The sequence below is a fragment of the Gigantopelta aegis genome, chromosome 6 (assembly GCF_016097555.1).
Source record: "Gigantopelta aegis isolate Gae_Host chromosome 6, Gae_host_genome, whole genome shotgun sequence".
Classification (NCBI taxonomy): Eukaryota; Metazoa; Mollusca; class Gastropoda; order Neomphalida; family Peltospiridae; genus Gigantopelta; species Gigantopelta aegis.
Genome location: NC_054704.1, coordinates 35,020,927 through 35,041,151, shown reverse-complemented (window position 1 = coordinate 35,041,151; position 20,225 = coordinate 35,020,927). Strand labels below are relative to the sequence as shown.

General features: G+C 35.2%; 1 protein-coding gene across 1 annotated transcript; it reads left to right on the top strand.

Annotated features, from left to right (window-relative positions):
* The first annotated feature begins 482 nt into the window (after positions 1 to 482).
* LOC121376422 (mpv17-like protein 2) lies at positions 483 to 13,853 on the top strand. Its single transcript, XM_041504285.1, has 5 exons — positions 483 to 730; positions 7,037 to 7,198; positions 7,885 to 7,961; positions 10,636 to 10,764; positions 12,764 to 13,853. The coding sequence occupies exons 1-5, from the start codon at positions 565 to 567 to the stop codon at positions 12,809 to 12,811; spliced, it is 582 nt and encodes a 193-aa protein (XP_041360219.1). The 5' UTR covers positions 483 to 564; the 3' UTR covers positions 12,812 to 13,853.
* The last annotated feature ends 6,372 nt before the right edge of the window (positions 13,854 to 20,225 follow it).

Below are 20,225 nucleotides of genomic sequence, written 5' to 3'. Positions count from 1 at the left end.
TAAATAAAAAAATATAGGCCTACTTGTTTTATTTTATTAGTTTTATTTGTGTGTGCGCGCGCTCGTTTGTAATGCTTTACTTGAAATATGGACCAGACGCTTTAAAAATACATGGACTAAAAATATTTATTCAGGTAAAAAGAAAAAAAAGGAAGTTTGCTATAGTTTTGAACTCGGTCAATCGTCAAATTTTATGGGTGGAAAGAGTACATGTATCTCCTCCATACAGGAGCTATGTAGAATAGCGTTCCCGTGCTACAAGCGGTAATTTAAGCACGTGTTGGCCATTCTTTGCTATTCACGCTACGCTAGTTCGCTTTATTACTAATGGCCATTATGATAAGACTTCTGCCTACCAGATGCGCGCGCATGCTGATACGTGACGTCACTTCCCTAAATACATGGCTTCTCCTATTGGTTGAACCTAACAATTCGGAATTGACTGGCGCCAGGTTGGTTTCAGTGTTGCGGAACGTTTAAAATTAAACTTGGATTATGAAAGGCGGCACGTGTGGTGTAAATAAACCGTAACAGCTGACATGCAGATAACGGTAAACTAGTATAATGTTAGCAGCGGTGAAACTGGTGACCAAGAGACTGTTTACAAAACATTTATTAGCGACAAACATTGCCACTAGCGGCGTCTTTTTAGCTATTGGTGATATTGTTTGTCAAAAAATTGAAAAAATATATAAATCTGACCACAAGAAGCATGACTGGAGAAGAACAGGTAGGATTCTATGAATGATTGCATGATGCAATAGCCAATAGTACGTGTTTTACCAATTAAGTTAATTCTATCATGAATAGCATTTCTAATCAAAGGTCCAACTGTACAATGTATTCACCGTTTAAAGTAATCCCCCCCCCCCCCCCCCGCCCCCTCCACCCCTCTCCCGGTTATGTAACGATAGTGATAATGTAACCCATATTTCTAATGACATACATGCTGTAGTCTGAGCTTAGTTCACCAAGATAAACGTTTCAGTTGGTTATTTATTGTGAGATTTATTATCGTAAGGATCACTGAATGTCAAAGTGTAAAAAAAGACCTGGACTGAAGATATTTTTCTTGATAAACTAAGTCTAGTCTAGCAGGAGTGACCTCTAGCTTGATTCAGTTTATGATTGTCTAGCTCAGTGACCTCTACAGTAACTGGCTCTAACTCTTTTCATTTCATTTCAACTCATTTTCGCCCTCATATCCAATTAAGGTTCAAGCACGCTGTCCTGGGCACACACCTCAGCTATCTAGATTCTGGGCTGTCTGTTCAGGACAGTGGGTTAGATGTTGGTTAGTGGTTAGTGAGAGAGAAGAGGGTGTAGTGGCCTTACACCTACTCTTTGAGCCCTTAAGTACTCGCTCTGGGTTGGAGCCGTACAGGGCTGCGAACCCTGTACCTACCAGCCTGTAGTCTGATGGCTTAACAACTGTGCCACTGAGGCTGGTCGCTCTAACTCTGTTTAGTTTATGCATTATATGAGAATATTTCAAGTAACCCTATTTGGTTAGTTTAGGGCTATAAAGTTGCAGACCCTAGTTTCAACCCATAAAAAGGGACACGTTGGTTAATTTGGATAATGTTATAACAGAGTGAAACAAGAGTCTTTTACGTTGAAACAGTGAAATACCCTTAAATATAGACTACAACTCAACTCCATAACCGTTACTTTTCAGACACACATGCATTTTTCTAAATATGAAAATGCATTTTGTGGTATTAAAAACACCAGGATAACCACACACACATTGGTTGTTCGGAAATGGATAAACTAAACAATAAGTAATATTTGATTTCAATGATCATAAACCGACATACTAGTGAAAAATATGCCTTAGTGTTTAAAGGGACATTCCCAAGTTTGCTGCATTGTAAGATCTTTCTGACTACTATTTTTACTAATATTTCTACGATTAAACTTACATATTAAATATATTTTCTTGTTTAGAATATCAATGTCTGTATATTCAATGTGTTTCTGGTCATCTTAATATTTGTAAGAAGCCCAAACTGGATTTAAGTACCCAAGTACAAATATTAGATAGATCAGAAACACATTTAATATACAGCCACTAATATTTTATGCAGATAAATATATTTGATATGTAATTATAGTCGTCAAAAAGTCTCTGTTAGTCGATGACATCTTAAAAATTGCAGCAAACTCAGGAATGTCCCTTTAAAACCACACCTGATACATCACAATATTGTTCTAACTGTAGATTATTGTTCAAGAATCCAGAGCTGAAAATACTTTGATGTTGTGTGTTTGTGTTCAGGTCGGGGATTCGAACCTACAGTTGACTGAACTTACACAATGTAAATAAGTACAGCTCTTTAGCTCACAAGGCCACTTAGGGGGTGCAACAGTATTACAATATCAACACAGTATTACAATATCAACACAGTATTACAATATCAACACAGTATTGCAACATCAACACAGTATTACAATATCAACACAGTATTACAATATCAACACAGTATTACAATATCAACACAGTATTGCAATATCAACACAGTATTACAATATCAACACAGTATTACAATATCAACACAGTATTGCAATATATTGCGATACAGCAAACCTGTATTTTAATATATGTACATATGTGTATGTATTGTGATATAGTTGATATCCAACATTTAATATTTGTTTCTTTTTCAAATGAAGGGCAGGACGTAGCCCTGAGGTAAAACACTTGCCTTATACACATTGGGTCTAGGATTGATTTCCGTTGTGGGAGAGGAGAATTAGGCTTTTTTTTTTTTTTTTCAGCCAGTGCACCATGACTAGTATATATCAAAGGCTGTGTAATGTGCTATCCTGTCTGAGGCATGGTGCATATATAACAGATCCCTTGTTACTAATGGAAAAAAAGTAGCAGGCTTTCTCTCTTAGATTACATGTATGTCAAAATTACCAAATGTTTTACATCAAATAGCCGGTGATTAGTAAATCAGTGTCAAAATCAAGTGGTGTCATTAAACAAAACACATTTTAACTTTTTGCCAGTAGATAAAAATTATTGCTGTTGGTTGAAGGGACAGTTTCTTGGTTTTTATATAAATTTGTTGCCAAATTTACTTGTTTAGAATTTTAGTAGGCAGGCTTTAAATTGCCTTAATGGCATAAGTAAGAAATTCTTAAGTTTGAGCCCTGATGGTAATACGACAGTGTCTGCACTTAACTTTTTTTTTGAGTTGCCATCCGGGCAAGTGGTGACAGCACTTTCACTTGCCCAGATCTATTTTCACTTGCTGAATAATATTTTCTAAAAAAACAACAATATTGCAACAGATTATAAGAGAAAACATTTATTTTGAGTATTTTCCTGCACTCAACGAACCCACTCTTTAAATAAATAACAGACATGCCACTGTGACTCCCCACTGTCACTGTCAATACATTTGTGGTATTTCCAACAAACAAAGATGCTTGCGTTCACCAAACGTTGAGCACTGGTATAACCTACACAACCCCTTCCTCCCCCCACCCCATCTCAATGAAATAATAATTGAAAAAAACGGGCAATTCCACGCTAAAGTGGACATGGAGTGAAAAAATCAAATCATGTTATTCCTTATATATTAAGATTGTTTTTAATGTAAAAATGTCTGGAGAATCCAAATCTGATAAGTAAAATATTGTAAAATAAATGAATGTGTTTGACTTTAGCTATTTTATGAGGATACCGTCACACAAAAAATATGACACTTCCATAATACACACTATGAATTTACGGGTATGTACAGCAGCCATGTAATTGAAGGTAATATTCTTTTTATTAGTGTTTTTGTTTTACCACTAACAAAGTACTACACTTCATAATCCACTTTAATGAAAAATTTTTTTTTTTTTACATTTAGGAGAAATTAGAAAACAGAATCAGTTTGTAATTCCGTTACCGAAAACAAACAAAAAGTTAGATTGTATTATTCATTTATATGTAATCAAGGAATCGACTCATATTCTCTGAGTATATGTTAATTAACATAATCAGACACATTTACTTTCAAATTCATACATTATTAGTAAAATTATATAGCTCTAAACATATGTAATTCCGTTACCATAGGTTTGTAATTCCGTTACCGTCTTTGGTATATATTGTTAAGAAACACTTTAATATAACCTACACAGTACTAAAATGCTACACTCTTATCCATATATACCAGTACATCAAGTGATGTAACAATAGGAAGATGTACAAAATCTTTTTTAAAAATCCATATGGTAATAGTACTAGTAGTGGCTCCAAATGCATTTGCGGAACACCCATAGCAAATATAAATGTCATCCATTAACAATATAGAAATTAAGGAAATCTGATACAATTTAACCAAACAGTACTACTTAAAAGCTTCATTATGATGACTAAACTTCTGCAAATCCATGACAAAATTCAAGTTATAATCGAAACCTACTAGAATTATATCGGGGCTTGAAACATGAAGTAAAATATGGCCTGCCATTATTATTTTTTTAAATAGCAGGCTAAAAGAAATATGGCCTGCTGTAAAACAAAAATGGCCTGCTGGAAATAAGACAACACAACATGAATGTAGGGTTTGGGACAATGTGTGGAAAATTAAGACCTCTTAAACTACTTAGAGCATTATAAAATTAAAATGTTTACAACAGAATTATGAGCTCGACCTCAGCTAAATATAGAAGATGAGATGATCATATGTACATCTGTTTTTTGAAAAATGACGCAATTTTTAGTTAATTTTAGCAGGTGAATGTTTATTTCACTTGCAAGATTTAAAAATTGACTTCTTTTCACTTTTTACAGGCCACTATTTCAAGCTCTATACATATCTTTAAACATATATAGGGTCCAGAAAGTGGAAATGTAACATAACATATTTACTTGAAGCAAACTTTAATTTTACTTTATCCAAAGGCAATTATTGACTGTATTTAATAATTTATATTTAAATGACAGGATATCCAGAACATGGAAAGTATCATTCTAATTACCAACATTATGCTTTTAAATGTATAAAATGAACAAAAAGAAAGCAACCGTTTTATAGTATTAATGCTGTTTCACAAGGAAATCTAATCTGAGTAAAATTCTTAAAATGGAAAGATGGCATGTTTGGTTGGCTAAAAAAGAAAATACTGGTGTTTTGAATGTTGTCATGTATGTTACCATAACCTCAGATAGATGAGGAATTTTATTATTAGGCATAATATCTTTCACTTACCATAACACAATCTAGATGTTTGTCGGTCAGTTCATATAATTTTAATTGGCCTGTGTTCCTCTGACCTGGTGTCATTCTCTTTGTTATTAACAATGTCAATGTTCAAGAATTTTTTTCATTTGTTGTCAAACATTTTAAACATTTACTATGTAATACTAGTATGTACACAGTTTAGTGCTAGTTTAAATCTCCACTCATATACATGTACGTGTACATGTTACTGATATTGAAACTAGTTATCATTTGAAATATTAATATGAATGCTTAAAACAAGTATACTGAATTATTATTTAACTCATAAAATTATGTAACATATTTACAAAACAAATTTAAAGTAAATAAATATTGTTTTTCAAAAGTAAATTCAGAGCGGTAATTCCGTTACCGAACTGTGTAATTCCGTTACCGGAATTCAATGTTGTACAACAAAATTATGAGAAGATAATATGTAATATAATTTCTATTTTGTTAATCACAAGTCATTAGGTCATCATTCCATCATGAAGATAAATAATTATTTCATCATACTTCACAGAGTTTGTTGATGTTTTGCGGTGCCCGTAAAAATGGTGTCCGTTTTTACGTAATTCCGTTACCAAACTTTAATTAAGTACTCATGCACTACACCTTGCAGTAGAGAGTCTCAGTTCTGTCCATAAACAAGCACTAATGCAGTACTAGTGTATTACATAGTTACACCATTATGCTAATTTTTCTTATGTGGACTAGCTGAGTTTAATGCCTGAAATATCTCTCCAAATCGTAATTCCGTTACCGTGGAATTGCCCAAACCCTAAAATATAATGTTCAGTGGATACGATCTATGACGTGTACACATAACCAGGGCTGAATCTTGTCGACATGAATTTGTGCCCAATTTTACATGCCACTTAACTTACCTTACACCTATTCTTATATTGGGCATATGTTTATATGTAAAAGCAGACCTACACTTTTTCATGGTGCAAAGTAGGCTACATAGCTGTACTTTTATTTATTTATTAATTATTGATTTAAAAAAAAAAAAAAAAAATCGGTTGCCAGGTGCGCAACCTTACTGTGGATTTTCAGTCACCTGTTGTCGTTTTCAGTCGCCAGGGTGATCGGGCGACCATTAAGTTCGAACCCTGATATGATGAGGTAAACGTTTAAATTTATTTAAACCTGGTTTTCGGAGGTGGGTAAGAAAAAGAATACCACATCTGTGGCCATGAATGAATGTATAGTATTCTTCATGTATGTCATACTGTAAGTGCAAATTGAAAAACCAGACTGAGCTGCTACTGATAAAGTGAATAATGGCTATGTGTCTATTTTAATACATATTATGTGAATACACAGTGTTTCAGCAGATCAGAATCTGTTGCTAGCATATATGACAGATATGTTTGGAAAATACTTAGCAATAAACTAGGATTCGCCTACATGTGAACAAATAAAATATTATTACGCAAATTGAGAATTATCAGTGACTGATTTAAGATGTATGTACATGTTATATTGTACATAATTCAAGGGATGATAGCCAGAACTACATGTAGATACACTGTCAAATCTGAATTTGCATATTTTTTCTTTTTTAATATATTTTTGGAGGGTCATTGCATATATATATTGTTCATGTATATATAATACAAGTGATGTAAAGAGCTCTTTATAATTTAAAAAACAAACAAACAAAAAATTGCTTTGTTTTCATATTTTTCAGAACCATGAGTTTGGACATAGCCAATTCTGGTTGTAACACTACATAATGTATACATGAATATAAATTTATATAAATACGTCTAGCACTTTGTTTTTCATTAACCCGACAGGACGTATGTTTGCTGTTGGCCTGGTACTGGGTCCGGCCAACCACTACTGGTATTCAATGCTGGACAGGTTTCTCTCTGGAACAGCCAGGCGGACCATTATGAAGAAGATAGCGGCTGACCAGCTAGTTGCAGCACCCTTCATGGGAACCACATTTCTTTTTGGTATGATTTTTAAAATATTTGATACACACAAAAAAAAAAAAAAAGGTATTGGTGTGAAAGTTATCAAACGCTAACAATGTAATATTTATTGGTGACAGACCATACCGTATTCTAGCAACGCTTTAGATCTCACTAATTTGGGCACAGCAGGTTTCTTGTCGGTTCTGTGCACACCAAAGTCGTTTTAGTGCAGTATAATGTTTATGCATTTCAAGTTATTTTAATGTAATTACAGCTTAAGCAGGGTTCGAAACTCGCCAAAAATATGGTGGCCCAAAAAATAATATATGCATGTTGACAAATTATGGTAAGCGAACCACAAGCAAGATTTTAATGTAGAATACAAATATTAATAGTGTCTCATATGTTATAGCTCTAAAGAAGATATTATTTGGGCGACTAACACCATTATTTTTTAATATTTAAGTCACCCAAACAGGACATAGGTCGCATTTGCGACCTGGCCACAGGCCGTTTCGATGCCCTGCTTAAGCCTTAACATTCTGTTGATTTTTCTTCTGGGGGAATTTACCGATTAGTGTAAAAAGTCACAAGTTCAGTTGTACCAAATTATGTAGTGTAGGCCTAGCGAAACAGTTTTTATACTAAATTTGTGATTGTTATACAGTGTATAAATTTTTAAAAAGTATAATCATCAGTTTATATTATTACATTTATTTATATAGCTATGGGACTTTTGGAAGGTTCATCTTTTGAGAAAAGCGCAGCTGAATGGAAGGAGAAGTTCCCACTGATATATTTAGTAAGTACTGTAGATGTACTGGCCCACTACAATGCTTTAGAAGTGTTATACTGTTTGCTCATCTTCATATTGCATCCATTGCTTTTTTTATTGGTTCACTTTTATTAAGTAAATCGTAGTACAGGATTGCAGAGTGTGCATTTTACGGTTGCCTGGTCGCCACATGCGAGTGAAAACACTATCGGTCAAGTCAAAACCTTATCATGAGTTACTAGCCTGGTGACTGAAATTTCACATTTTCAGTACAGCAAATTGTTTTGGAATGTCCAAAATGTAATGTTTGTAATTAACAACTAAAAAGTTAGTTTTGATAATAATTCAATTGACTGGTTCTCCGGTATGTATAATATGCAGCAAACCAATACATGTTTTCTGGGGAAATTTGGGGACCAACCTGTCTATTAAAATAAAAAGTATTTGGCACACTTCGGCTGATTTCGTTCACCAGCATGCAGCTACATTTGGAGTGCTCGATTGAACGATCGGAATTCAGTGGGAACTATTATTAAAATCAAACAAATTGAGTAAAAACTAAACAAAAGCCCTTTGTGATTGTTGAAAATATCTCTATCGTTGTTTTTAGAGCATTGGATAAATTGAGTTTGTACATGCATATACACTACTATTGGCTGTCTTTGATTCTGCCAATGCCACCTCCAGGTGTCCGAATATTTACATCGGGTGAACATGTTTTGTTGTAATTGTAAAATAAAAAAATATTTTTTTTTTTTTTTTTTTTTTAAAAAGGTGATAACAGAGGTTTTTATTGTGCAGTTCGCTGGGTTCTTGGGGAGCCTGTTTCGGTGTATGCGACAACTGCACAACAGTAGGCCTATGTACATTTAGCAATTGCAGATTTCCGACATCATTGAAAGTTCCATGGGGAAAGTAAATATGCATCTATCAGATTCACTGGAACGACAGTAAGTCCATCACAGGTCCGTATGATCGATATCTGGAGTCTCTGTGTGTGTGTGTGGGGGGGGGGGGGGGGGGGTGGCACAGTCTCTAGTGTGGGGCACAAGCTAGTTTTTTTATCTTCAGTTTTAGGGAGTAGGATGAAACAAATGTGGGACAGCTCTCTTCCACCCCATGTACAATAATAATAAAAAAAATGGCAAGTATAATCAAAATCCCAAGTGCACACCCTGGGGTTGATTATGTAGTGGAGTATATATGAGGAAGTGTAGATTTCGTGAAAAAATAATTTGGGAGCCTTATAGATTGATAAAGTCAGATAAACAATTGTAAAATGTTAAATAGTAGTTGCTAATTATTTTTCAATTGATCAGCAACTGTTAAGGCCTCCAGATGGCATAGAAATAATTGGTTCCAGTGGCATGTCCATTACCTATTATTATGTTGTATAATCCACCAATACCATATTTACTGAAAAACTATTTTGATTGAAACATATTTTATTGCATATAGTGTGTGTGTGTGTGTGTGTGTGTGTGTGTGTGTGTGTGTGTGTGTTTGTTTGATTTTGTTTTGTTTGTTGGTTGGGGGGTTTTGGGGTTGTTTTTTCAATTCAATTTGTGTCCGCCTAGGTGCACCCGTTCCCCAGAAGGGTGGGATTTAGTTCTGTCGGCTGAGTGCTCTCTTGAAGGTGAGGTGCTTGCGTTGCAGGATCGAACCACCCCAGTTGATCCATTCAGATCAGCTGATTGTTTTTTGTGTGTGTTTTTTCCCTCTTTCTTATTCCAACCAGTGTACCACAAGTGGACAAAGGCTGTGGTATGTGCTTTTGTGCAAGGAATTGTGTGTGTGATTTGCCTCCACTGACGATCACTTTTTTAAAACTGAGTCACAACTGATTCATAGTATTTTTAACTTTCTACCAGAAAACATTGCTAATATTTCCTAAATTAATGGAAATTTATCAACATTGAAAATACAGTTTATTTGTGCTTTCACTATCAAAACTGAACATTTCAGAAATATTTATTTTAACTTCTTATCTTCCATCATTATTTGCCCACGTGAAATTAAAACATCTGTTCTGGTATTCTTCATTTGTTCAATATGCAGTTGCTCATTAGGTTTTTGTATGTAGGGCTGTCACATGACTGCTGTCCTATATGGAAGAGACATTGAAAACATCCTGTAGGTGCTTATGATTTGTCTGTTATGTTGTGTTTGTCAGAGATTGGTCTGTGCTGTCAGGTAAAGATTGGTCTGTGCTGTCTGGTAAAGATTGGTCTGTGCTGTCTGATAAAGATTGGCCTGTTCTCTGTCTGGTAAAGATTGGTCTGTTCTATATCTGGTAAAGATTGGTCTGTGCTGTCTGGTAAAGATTGGTATGTGCTGTCTGGTAAAGATTGGCCTGTTCTCTATCTGGTAAAGATTGGTCTTTGCTGTCTGGTAAAGATTGGCCTGTTCTATATCTGGTAAAGATTGGTCTGTCCTGTCTGGCAAAGATTGGCCTGTTCTATATCTGGTAAAGATTGGCCTGTTCTATATCTGGTAAAGATTGGCCTGTTCTATATCTGGTAAAGATTGATCTGTGTTGTCTTGTAAAGATTGGTCTGCCCTGTCTGGCAAAGAGTGGCCTGTTCTGTATATCTGGTAAAGATTGGTCTGTGCTGTCTGGTAAAGATTGGTCACCAGGCCACACTATGAAGACCATTAAGGGGAATGATTACTTGCATATTTTTATTTTCTTTACTTTCAGTTTGACTGGGTGTTGTGGCCTCCTGCCCAGTTCATCAACTTCACCTACTTGCCAACAAAGTACCGTGTGCTGTATGTTTCTTTTATAACACTGCTGTGGGACATCATGTTGTCGTTCATCAAACACCGGGTAAGACACCAACAGCTATATTGGGTGTTTTTTGGTACACCCAATATAGCTGTTGGGTGTACCAAAAAACATAAAAAATTGTGTGTTTCTGGGAACATGTAAAAAAGAAGAGGTACAAATGTACATGAAGCGTAGTTAATGACTTTTTAATTTCTTCTTCCTTTCTTTTTTCAGATAAAATTATACATGTACTTCTTTCACATACATATTAATAAAACAAACTGCATTGAATTATTTTTTATTATTGGTCCTATTTTTGTTTAGGCCATAGCCAGTTATTTATATGTTGTTGGGTGGATTTTTTTAAGGTGTGCAGATTTGATTGGGTCTTTTTTTTTCTTTGTTTCTTTTTTCTTTTTAAATTTGTTTTTTTAGGTTCATTGGCTACCAAATATCATGTGTACTGTAGCTAAATAAGAATAATATACATTAGACACTTAGGAATCTTTTTCCATGAAAGTGCTTCACATTGGTTAAAATTTATGGTGAGAGAGAGCAGGGGTTGAAATATACGCTATTCTGCTATTCCGAAATTAGTAATCTTCCAAATGGAGTAGTAAAACAAATCTTGCACTATTCTGTTTAAAATAGTTACAGTATAAAATGGAACAGCGAAATACACGTGACTATTCCGTCTTCACGTTTTCAGTCCCAACAATATTCTGGCTCAACAAAACCGCGAAGCATTTGGCATGATACAGTAACTTTAAGAAGGCTTGTTGATCAAAACTAATTCCGCGTTTGAGTATCTCCGAGTTGTACACTCGTCACTATGACTGTGTTTGCGTTCAGTATGTTCGTAAAAATGTTACTTCTGGTGCAGCAAAAATGCATTCTCTTCGCAAATAATTTTACAAAAACAAATGAATTTGATAAAAAAAATAAAAAAAATGTTTTTTTTTTTTTTTTTAAATACTATTTATGGCCATATTCCGGCAATTAAATTGTATTACTTTAGCAACTCAACTTTGTACTTACTAGTATAATGTAATTTTTTCATTGGATTGACGTAAAGAGGTTTTCAAAATACTGTCAACCCCAAATACCAACCCCTTTCAATCATTTTCGATGGTGCCCGATTTGTACGAGTTATTTTTATAAGTAGATAGAATATTTTTTATTGTTGTATATAATCTTCTATAAAGGTTAATCAGGCACCTTTTTCTAATTCGAGTTGATAACTCCGGTACCACTCAGCAGCTATATTCGAGTCAAAAGTTTGTCGAGTCACAGTACTTACGAACACGCTTAAACACATTATAATGTAATGGGGCGAGTTCGATTCTAGTTCCTAATATTATTTAGACTGGTAGATATGTGTTTGCTGATTGCATTATTTTGCAATTAGGGTTAGGGTTCACTTGTTAACAAGTACCGTTAATAATGGGATAGTACATTCTCAGAAGGAATAGTGCTTTTTGAAATGTACTGTTCCTTTGGGATAGTGATAACAAATTTAAATTTCAACCCCTGTACAGTAGTTTTGATCATGTTATTAATGAGTCATTTGAATGAATGAACGAATGAATGAATGTTTAACGACACCCCAGCACAAAAATACACATCAGCTATTGGGTGTCACAAATGGTAAGTATATGAAAATATTTATATATATTTATGTAAAACCACAGTGTAAGGAGCTGTGGGGAAAAGTATAATACAGTACAATACATAAAATCGAGGTAAGTAAACCTTAAAACTTTGTATATTAGTCAAAATGTTTCAAAAACTTTACAATTAATTCTGGATGGAATTTAAAGGATTCCAAAACATTTCTGTTGCCAAATATATCACTTCTCGTCAGCTTGAGATGATCACACTCCACCAAACTGTGGTGCACAGTCAGCATACACTGACAATGTTCACACTGAGGAGTCATTTGAAGGGCATAGTATCCTTTTAATATTACCGCATGTTAACCTATCCGTTTTTAATGGTTACCGGTATATGCTCATAGGCTTTGTTTAATTTACTAACAAATTTGTTTGATTATTTTCAGGAACCTACACATGAAGTCACAGAAGTGCATGTATCTGAAGTGAGATGATCCTAAATTACACTATATTTATGTAGATAAGAATGCAACTTTTAACACAATGGAACTACTTTAGCAGCTCCCTGTATTTGTTTCTGTGTGAATGTGTGAACAGTGTTGATGAACTAGATTGGCCGATTTTGGCTGTTGTTCATTTTATGTTAAATTTTATATATACTCATGAAGCCACTTGATGTGATGATATGTATGTTATTAACACACCATTAACAGCACAATATATTACTCATCTGGGTATAATATACAGGTACATATGAGCCAGACCTTGACAGGAAAAACAATTTAAAGGAGTAATTAAATGATCACCTAACTTAGATTATGAAGAGCCATTTAAACTATTACCTTATTGGAGCATTGACATTTATTTGTTTTGTAGTACTATTTTTGTGTGTATTAAAAGTCACATGCTAAGGGGAGGTAAAAATGACTCTTCTTGTGTTAATCTCAGGTAGTGATGGGCAGAGAGAAGGAAGGAATGAAATGTTTTATTTAAGGACGCATCAACACATTTTATTTATGGTTATATGGTGTCAGATATATGGTTAAGGACCACACAGATATCAAGATAGAAAACCTGCTGTTGCCACGTCTTTGGCTACTCTTTTCAATTAGCAGCAAGGGATCTTTTATACATGAATGTTTATTAAATTAATGTACTATCATCTGTGAGTAAGACAATACATGATAGTTTAGTCAGTTCTTAAAGTCATATACCCTAGTTTTAGAAAATGTGTTTGAAGCTTCTACAAAACATTAGAATGTAGGGAAACATTAGATTTGCCCAAAATTGTTCATTTAAGCAAGACGTTACAAGGAATATGTAATTATAAAGCTGTAGAAATACTTTACACAATGTAGCCCAGTATGTATTAATTGCTAACAATGGCCAGTACTGTAACAGGAAAATCAAATGCATCAAAGAAAGAAAGAAAAAAAGTTTGTACTGTTCAACAACACCACTCTAGTATATTGATTTAATCATCAGCTATTGGATGTCAAACATTTGGTAATTTTGACATATAGTCTTAGAGAGGAAACCCGCTTCATTTTTCCATTAGTAGCAATAGATCTTTTATATGCACCATCCCACAGACAGGATAGTACATACCACAGCCTTTGAAATACCAGTCATGGGCACTGACTGGAACGAGAAATAGCCCAATGGGCCTGCCGACGGGGATCGACCCCAGACCGACTGCAGCACATCAAGCAAGTGCTTTACCACTGGGCTACGTACCACCCCTGAAATGCATCAAATGCTGTAAAATCACTTATTTAAAAACACCTGTAACTGTAACCTATTTGTAATTGTATTTTGTTATCTGATTTGTTTTAACCATCTAGATCTATTAATATTTTTATTTTTAGACAATTTGTTTTGTTTTAAAACAGTATTTCACCTTCATTTGTTGCCCACTGTCATGCTGGTATCAATAATATTTATTCATTGAAGATTACACTTCAGTGTTGTTGATAATGATCATGTAAATTTGTGTATATTCAATAAGGGCTCAAACATGCTGTCATGGGCATACATTTTGGCAGTCTTTGTTTGACAGATGTTAATACTCATAGTGTTCTAGAAAACCCATTGCAGTGACATTCATTATAATATATATCAAATGATCAACAGCATAAGATCCAAACTGCCAAATTTTATTTAAGGGCAATTTTATGTAAGTGTCTCCAATTTATCCTATCCAAAACACAGTTTTTTGCAAGTACAAGTAATTCAAACTGGTGTAATTAAGTAATTATTGCTAGGCCCAGTGCTGTACATATGTACAGCTTTTTGCCACTACAATCTTTAAACATTATCTGCAATAAATAGTGTGTTCCAAGTAGGACAGAAACTAGACTGTTATATATGAAATGGCCCTTAAAGTTGAATTTGACTAATATATCTTAAAACAAATTTGCCAGACAGCTAATTGTTAGGCATATGTCCATGGATACAAGATGTATGTTTAGCACGTCTTATGGTGAACTCCCTCTGACATGGTCTTTGAGATGGAATTAGGAAACAAACTGAGGGCACAATATTTCAAAATCTTATGTATGAAATACATGTAGGTTCACATGATTTTTACCTAGAAAACGATTGTTTGGTTAATATGTGAGCTATATTTGCATAACTGGTGAGTTGAGCTGGAATTAGGATTCAAATGGAGGGCACAATATTTCAAAGTCTTAGGTAGTCTGTGAGTTGACATGATTTTTACCTAGATACATGAATTATCTATGGGTAACTGGTGTGTTGCCTAACCCTACTACACAAGCTTGTACTATGATTCTGTACTACAAAGACAATCAAAATGTATTTTAAACAAACTGATTTTGCCATGAATTAGTACTTTTCAATTTGAATATTTTTTTTGGAATATGTGAATAACATTTCCTGTGATCCTAAGTTTCCAACTTTTAATTTTTGAATATACATGTAGCAGTTTGTATGATTTTAAATTTGTGTAACTGATATGCAAAGGGAATGATTGTGCCTAGAATTGATATCATATAACCACTGTGCTGTTGAGGCTATTGTTTCTGTCTTCAGTGAATGAGTGTCATGATGTACGTGCTTCACAACTACTTCTTCCATTTAGTTTGTAAAATGAGAGGTCTTTAACAGACTGTCTTAGACAGTAGGCAGCTTGCAAGAACACCAGTTTAGTTTCATCAGCCCAATAGATATATATGTAATCCAAGAATGTGAAAATGATATAGTATTGGTAATTAAAAGATAGTGTAAACACTCACAGTCAAAATCAAACTGCCTAACATTTATTGGAGACTCAAAATATTACCGGTATACTGATATACTTAATGATTGACAAGGTAAATAATACGCATTACAATACACTCAGTAATTTCGGTTCAGAAATTCCAATCTTTTGACAAGTTCTTTCAACTGCATAATTGTCATAAAAGACAGGACTGGCATAATGGCATTACTAAATAAACTTTAGTATTTATAGGTGATCCATATTTGTAGAGCGTTTAATACCAGACTGAGTTTTTTTAAAATTATTAAATTGTTTAGAAAGAGTATTTTTACATGCCCCTATGCCATTAAGGTTTCGGGCATTATTGTTTAGAAGCCTTCTACAAAATATTGTGGACGCTTCTGTAATTACTACATTATGATATGTATCATGATGCAGGGTACACGTATAGAATACTAAACGATCTTGGCTGTCATATAATTTTTATGAAATAAGTGAACAGGTTTTGTATCTTGACCAGCGAAAGTGAGCCAGATACCAACACTGTTCATGAGTTTCATGAGTTTATGTCAGGCAAGCTAGTTCAGTATTTTATTTATTACAAGCCACAACGCAGAAGTAAGCAGATGTCGGGACCTACTACACATTATTTTTCTATGAATTGAGTCAGCTAGTGATCTACGTTACGCTCACCTCACGCCAATATTACACTAGTTAGATACAGATTGATTGTTATGACATGAGCAGTATCTTACACTGGTGTGAAATAAATCAAAATATATCACAACACAAAAATGCTCATAATACCCAAACGTAACATTTATGCTGGGGTTGGTGTTGTTAAACTGAAACTAAATGTACTTTTTTAGGGTATGTATATGTCATTTTACTAAATGTTTATGCAAATAATTCAATATATGTGTAACATACTATATATTGTGTGTTCTTAACAAGTGTTATTACATAACTGATTTGATAGTGTCACCAACATGTGGCTATAAAGCTGTCATAATATACCATAGATACATAATATATAATTTTGGTTTATTGTTCTTTTGGTTGGTTTTATGTTAAATAGGCAGACAACAACAGCACTTGAAAGAAAGAAATCTTGTATTTAACGATGCACTCAAAACATTTTATTTACGGTTATATGGCATCAGACATATGGTTAAGGACCACACAGATTTTTAGAGGAAACCCGCTGTCGCCACTACATGGCCTACTCTTCCAATTAGCAGCAAGGGATCTTTTATTTGCGCTTCCCACAGGCAGGATAGTGCATACCACGGCCTTTGATATATGTCGTGATGCACTGGCTGGAACGAGAAATAACCATGTCCTTTGTTGAACCAGTTATGGATCACTGGTCGGTGCAAGTGGTTTACACCTACCCATTGAGCCTTGCGGAGCACTCGCTCAGGGTTTGGAGTCGGTATCTGGATTAAAAACCCCATGCCTCAACTGGGATCCGGACCCAGTACCTACCAGCCTGTAGACCGATGACCTGCTACGACGCCACCGAGGCCGGTATAACAGCACTTGAAGTTCAAAAGTTGGTATGGCTTTAGAACTTAATATGTGTTTTTATATTAATTTTAACATTCATCGTTGTAAAGTTACATGCCAATTCGTCTGTTCCTTTTTGATGCAAACGGACTGTAACAGCTGGTTCTTTCTCACACATCACACAAATGTTACCGTTGCCAGATGTTGGTCATTTAATAAACAAAGCAAAACTCCCCAAAACAATAAAACAACTTCCATCATAATAAACACACGTTACTTATTTAAAAAGTTTGTTTTGTTTAACGACTCCACTAGAGCACATTGATTTATTAATCATCAGCTATTGGATGGTTGGTCATTTTGACATAGTCTTAGAGAGGAAACCCGCTACATTTTCACATTAGTAGCAAGGGATCTTATTATAAAGCACCATCCCACAGACAGGATAGCACATATCACGGCCTTTGATATACTATACTGAAATAACCCATTGGGCCAACCGACGGGATCGATCCTAAACCGCGCATCAAGCGGACACTTTGCCATTGGGATACACTTATTTAAATGTGTTTTAATCATGAGGAGGAAATGATACGCAACCTTCATAATACTTCATTGTCTGTAGAGTTGTAGAAAAGCTCAATTTTGTAATTAAAATATTCAGGCCGAAAACGACACATGTATTTAAAATCCTTAATTAATGCTTAAATCGCCCATCCACCTAAAACGTACGCGAAGAATTCATCAAAGATTTGTCTGTGTTGAAATGAAGGTTAACTCTGTGATGAATGATATTGAAACGTGTTGAAATCTTTTATGTCTGCAATAAAACCTGTCTTGATCACATTTCCGGGGAAACTGATGATGTTTCCATAACAGGCATACCCGAACCTTCAGAGGATGTAAGCACCAGTTAAATGATCGATTACAATAAAAGCATGATTCGTCCTAATTTGAAAGAAGGATATAGCATTGTTATAGTAGAATGGTTCTTTTTGGAAGAGCCCACTATGATGTTAATGGTTCAGCACCCCACCTCCACACTTCTATCTGGCCTTGTGTTCTGGCCCCAATTTCACTAAACATCGTAAGCCTTGTTTCTACGACTAAACATCAGTTCTTTTTACTATTATAGTACAGCAATTATAGTTTGAGGTACACATATTTCATTTCATTTCATTTCGTCCTTAAAATTATCCATTTTCTGTAATGATGTAATTTTCTGCGTAATATAGACGCCAAACACGTAAACGTAAGCCCGGTATAACTGCTAGTTGCAGACGTAAACTTGCGATGTTTTGTGAAATTGGCCCCTGTAGGGTGTATACTACCAAATCAAATCCCATAGACGACAATAGTAACATATGTGGCTAAAACTCCTACCTGCAACGTATCAACCGACATAAACGCCACGGATATAAATACTACCACCCCTTACACTTAAAGTGAATCAGAAAAAAATGGGGGTCAAGCTGCTCGTTTGTGAGATAACGGGTAGCGTCTATGACTACCCTAGTTTCGCACAAAATTCTTTACAGGTACCCCATACATGTTTCAAGCACAAGGCTACTTGACACATTGGTACTAGATGAAATAAAATTGCACTTTTTTTTTTTTTACCCAGATGAAACTATTATTTTTTACAACCAACACACTCAAATTTATAACCAATCACAGGACTTGTGGTGTTCACTTCTCTATCAAAAGTTGGGTGCACCTCAAACTTTGACCCAGCCGGAAGTTATTTGGTTTAGTACTACCTGTAGAGTAGGATACATTGTTTACTTTGTACAGTGCATTGGAATTAATCTTATTAATGTTATCTTTTTGTGACGTGACCATGTCCATGCTAAGATCAAAGTTAAAGTTAAATTTTATTTTGTTTAACGACACCGCTAGATCACATTGATTTTTTAATCATAGGCTATTGGATGTTAAGCATTTGGTAACTTTGACATACAGTCTTACAGTGGAAACCCGCTAAATAGTTCCACTAGTAGCAAATGCTGAGACCAATCTACTATTTAGATGATTAGCCGTATTTATTATCAGATATCGTATTATTATATCGTATAGATTAATATCTGTTTTTCGAGCTAAATTTCGTCAGTTTTTTGCAAGCATTGTCTCTGTTAAAGGATAGCTCGGGTGGAGGATGGGGTTACGGCGGTGTGTAGCTTAGTGGTAGAGTGCACGCAAAGTTGCGAGTGGTGAAACGCTCGCTCGATGCGCGGTCGGTCTGGGATCGATCTCCGTCGGTGGGCCCATTGGGCTATTTCTCGTTCCAGCCAGTGCATCACGACTGATATATCAAAGGCCGTGGTATGCACTACCCTGTCTGTGGGATGATGCATATAAAAGATCCCTTGCTGCTAATCGAAAAGAATAGCCCATGAAGTGGCGACAGCGGGTTTCATCTCTCAATATCTCTGTGGTCCTTAACCATATGTCTGACGCCATAGTACCGTAAATAAAGTGTGTTGAGTGTGTCGTTAAATAAAACATTTCATTTTTTCTGCAAAGGTGCGATATGTCGTTTATTTGTGTTTCGTGTTTGCAAACTGCACTGAACCTACCACACGCAAGGTATGAATTATAATTCGACCGCCTGTTCACCATTCGAGAACACTGGGAAATAGTCGTGAAATAGTTGATTTACTCAGTTGAACTTGACTGAAGATAATACTTTAAAAGGCGGTATGAAGCTTTGTGGTAGAGTGCTCGCAAAGGTGCGACCTGTTCTTTATTTGTGTTTGTGTTTGATTTGTTTGTTTTTAAACTGCAGCAAACCTACCGCACGCAAGGTATGAACTATAATTCGCCCGCCTGTTCACCATTCGAGAACACTTGAGGAAATCGTCTTGAAATGGTTGATTTACTCAGTTGAAACTCGAGTGTAGGTATTACTCTAAAATACCTGAAAGTGCGTCTCTAATCCAAATGAAGTCGACATCGAAGGTATGAATATTTGATTGAGTGGGGAAACGGATCACGTATAAACACTATTAAGGCTATCTGAGATATCTCGACAAACATCATGTCACCCCTGTTACTGGGTTTATCGACGACAATCGACCATCGGCGAGTTTACATTTTCCCAACAACGCTAAACACTGGATGCGGTGCGTGCGTGCGGTCCGACTGTTGTGTTTGATGCGTCTGCGACTTACGTTTTG

Coding starts and splice junctions, on each gene's coding strand:
- LOC121376422 (XM_041504285.1), top strand. CDS start 565: ATGTTAGCAGCGGTGAAACTGGTGACCAAGAGACTGTTTACAAAACAT. Junction 731..7,036: donor GCATGACTGGAGAAGAACAG/GTAGGATTCTAT, acceptor TTAACCCGACAG/GACGTATGTTTGCTGTTGGC. Junction 7,962..10,635: donor AGTTCCCACTGATATATTTA/GTAAGTACTGTA, acceptor CTTTACTTTCAG/TTTGACTGGGTGTTGTGGCC.